Here is a 3,314-nt window from a genome sequence, read left to right on the forward strand (position 1 = left end):
TATTTGTGTAAAATAGTATGTGTTTTGAGTCATAAATTTGTACATTGTTACTACGTCATTTTCAAAGTCACGTCAACTTTGGTTATTATGGTATATACCGAACCATACCAAAATAATTTGGTAGATACCGAAACCGAACTGTATCTTAATTTTATACCGTATTTACCAAAGTATTAATACCGTATAAACCAAAAAAACGTATAAACCAAATCATGTAAACCGAATAAACCGAACTCACAGAGTGACTTCTAGGGGATCGATCAACCCCGGCCCAAGTACGTTCATCTATCAAGACTTTCCATCTTTTTGGATGGGCGACTCGACGCTTTTAAAAAACATTATTGATAATGTTAGTGTGGGTGAAAGAGGGGCAAAATTGTTCTTCCAATTACAGCCTCTTCACCAAAGTCTTTGAGTTTTTCTTCTAGCAGAGATTGATACCACGAACAAGATGTTTTCGAGAGATTTCATTGTAATTTTTAGCTTTAGGAGTTACTTTGTATTTTCTGGACCTTAGATCCAAATCAGTGTACTTGTAATTACAGGTGTTTCTAAAAAAAGGGTGTTGCCGTTGAATTACTCAAAAAAAAAATATCTTGGTGTTGCCGTTGAAAGCAATTCGTACGGCACAAAAAAAAGGTAGTGAAACAACAACAAATTTCAGGCACCTGTGACATTGACGCTCCCAACATTAAGACGGATGCTGCAAGATATTTATTAGTATTGTGTACAAAGACCCATTCGTTCTCTGTGAGGCCATAGGGATGAACATATCTGACGACTAGTACATTACTATCCAAGGGGAAATTTCTAACTTTTTGTCTTTTGCTTGTCAAGCACCAAATCGGAAAACAGCGAGACACATTGATGAATGATAAGAGGCGGCGGTCTATTGGTCCATCCTCATGATGCAGCGCAGGCCCTCCCCCTTGAGCATGAGGTCGAACGCCGTGTTGATCTGCGAGAAGGGCACGCTATGCGTGATGAACTTCTCCAGCTCCAGCTCCTTCCTCATGTACATCTCCACGACTTCTGGGAGGTCGGTGCGCGGCTTGTAGTTGCCGAAGAAGGTGCCTTTGAGGGTCCTCTCGTTGAGGAAGTTCATTGGGTAGGTCTTGAACACCGCCTCCTTGTGCGGCACGCCCACCAGCACAGCCACGCCCCACCCCTGCATCCACCAGATTGCAACATTCAGTCTAAACTCTTGTAAAGCAGAGCCTGCAACAAGTAATCACTCGAGTACAGATTATATATAGTAGGTATGCTGCGAGCTACGTACATCATGGACACATTCGAAGGCGGCGATCATGGCGGCGATGTGGCCAGTGCACTCAACCGCCCGGTCGACTCCGCCATTGGTCATCTCGACAAGCACCTGGAGAGCATCATTGAACGGTGAGTTTTATCATATCTGAAGATTGAACTAAGGGGAAAATGTTTACTGAGGGACATGAACAACAGACCTCTTGCACGGGCTTAGTGTGGTCCTTTGGGTCCACAAAGTCTGTGCATCCAAATTTCTTAGCTGAAAAATAATGTAGTACATCATGTTGTTAGGTTCAGTGTTCTATCAATCCAAAAACATTTGCCAAGACATCCTTGTTTTCAGACTATTGTACCTTGTTCGTATTTTGCAGGGTTCAAATCCACACCAATGATCCTTGATGCCCCAGACATCCTGGCCCCTTCCATGGCCTGCCCATATCAGAAGCATACAGTCATTATTCATGGTTATAGCACATAATTCTCTTCAGCCTGCAAAAATATGGCGTGGAAGAAAAACTCACAGCAAGTCCTACAGCTCCAAGACCGAAAATCGCCACCGTGGAACCCTTTTTTGGTTTTGCGACATTGAGCGTAGCACCAAGTCCTGAAGAAAAATGACAACTCAGCAACTAAATCGAGGCATCCTATACCATTGTGCTTCATTTGGAAACAATGGCATGTGACGAGCTATTATATCAGTCTTACCAGTAGAGATGCCACAGCTGAGAACACAAACTTTGTCGAGGGGCGCCTCGGGGTTGATCTTCGCGAGGCAACCAACATGGATGACGGTGTACTCGCTGAAGGTGGAGGTCCCGACGAAGTGGAAAATCGGCTTCCCATTAATGGTGAAGCGAGACTGGCCATCGCCGATCATCACGCCACGATCCACGTTAATCCTGAGGAGATCACAAAGGTTGCTCTCCTCTGATTTGCAGTGGGCACAGTCCTTGCACTCGCCGGTGAACACCGGGAGGACATGGTCGCCCGGCACAAGCTCGGTCACGCCTTCTCCGACGCTCTCGACGATGCTGCGACAAAGAAGCTATTTGGTGAAAAGAGATGCCAGAAAAGATAAACTATGAAGATCTGTGTTGAGGATGACTATAATTAGAAGCCAGAGAGAATAAACTATGTATGATTTAGGATTCCGGATTCAAGATTCCGGATTCTGTGTTGAGGATGACTCAGGATGACTACAATTAGAAGCAGAGGATTCAAGATTCCTCCTCCAAGCAACAAAACTGAGACAGAATAAAACAGAGAAAGAGAGGATGCATATCTACCCTCCAGCTTCATGACCCAAGATCCTAGGGAAAACCGGAGTTTGACCCTGCACAAATCCAAGCACAACATCACAAAATTTAATTAGCCACTGCCCAGTGATGCATCACTGCAATTACCCAATAGCAAAACACAAACCCGTGAGATACGTATACAATTGTTATTGTGGATACCTTGGCTTCCCAGAAGTAGACGTCGGTGTGGCAGAGGGCGGTGTAGAGGATCTTGACGCGCACCTCCATGGCCTGCGGCGGCGCCACCTCCACCTCCTCGATCGACAGCGGCTTCCCGGCCTCCCATGCCACCGCCGCTGCAACCAACCGCACAATTCAGACCTCCATCCGTCCATAAAACATCAACCAATATCAGATGAAACCAACCGCACGATATCCCAGAAACAAACCTTTGCACTTGATCACCTTCCCGGCGGTCGCCATCCCTGTCGCTGGAAGAAGAAGAGAAAGATGGATCTTTGTTGCTGTTTCTGCTTTGCAGTTCGTTGCTAGATTTTGGTGAGGGACGAAGGTCGGGCTGAGACCTGTATATATACTGCTGGTGCTGGAGGAATCGGCGGGTAATTAAGGCGAGGCTTGGAGTGCAAGTGGGGAAAGAAGAAGGCGGCTGAAACAGGGGTGTCCGGCTGTCCGCGGCTCTGCGCGCGTGTCCGATGGTTTTGAAATTGGGCCCGTGTGGTGTATGGAAAACGTTGTGTCGTGATCAAGGGGCTACAGGTCAACCGTAGGCGGGGAGGAGTAAAAAACCAG

General features: G+C 46.4%; 1 protein-coding gene across 1 annotated transcript; it reads right to left on the minus strand.

Annotated features, from left to right (window-relative positions):
* Nucleotides 1-737: 737 nt before the first annotated feature.
* LOC119349332 (alcohol dehydrogenase 3-like) lies at nt 738-3,035 on the minus strand. Its single transcript, XM_037617343.1, has 9 exons — nt 2,954-3,035; nt 2,724-2,860; nt 2,553-2,599; nt 1,972-2,297; nt 1,788-1,870; nt 1,620-1,695; nt 1,464-1,525; nt 1,280-1,375; nt 738-1,168 (listed from the first exon to the last, which is right to left on the minus strand). Exons 1-9 carry the CDS (start codon nt 2,985-2,987, stop codon nt 890-892), a joined length of 1,140 nt encoding a protein of 379 aa, XP_037473240.1. The 5' UTR covers nt 2,988-3,035; the 3' UTR covers nt 738-889.
* Between the last annotated feature and the right edge of the window lie 279 nt (nt 3,036-3,314).

The sequence above is a fragment of the Triticum dicoccoides genome, chromosome 1B (genome assembly GCF_002162155.2).
Source record: "Triticum dicoccoides isolate Atlit2015 ecotype Zavitan chromosome 1B, WEW_v2.0, whole genome shotgun sequence".
NCBI lineage: Eukaryota > Viridiplantae > Streptophyta > Magnoliopsida > Poales > Poaceae > Triticum > Triticum dicoccoides.

Bases quoted from the DNA above. Each gene is read 5' to 3' on its own strand.
- LOC119349332 (XM_037617343.1), bottom strand. From the start codon at position 2,987: ATGGCGACCGCCGGGAAGGTGATCAAGTGCAAAG. The intron at 1,526-1,619 runs GTACAATAGTCT...ATTATTTTTCAG, and splicing joins CCCTGCAAAATACGAACAAG to CTAAGAAATTTGGATGCACA. The intron at 1,376-1,463 runs GTCTGTTGTTCA...GATGCTCTCCAG, and splicing joins ACACTAAGCCCGTGCAAGAG to GTGCTTGTCGAGATGACCAA.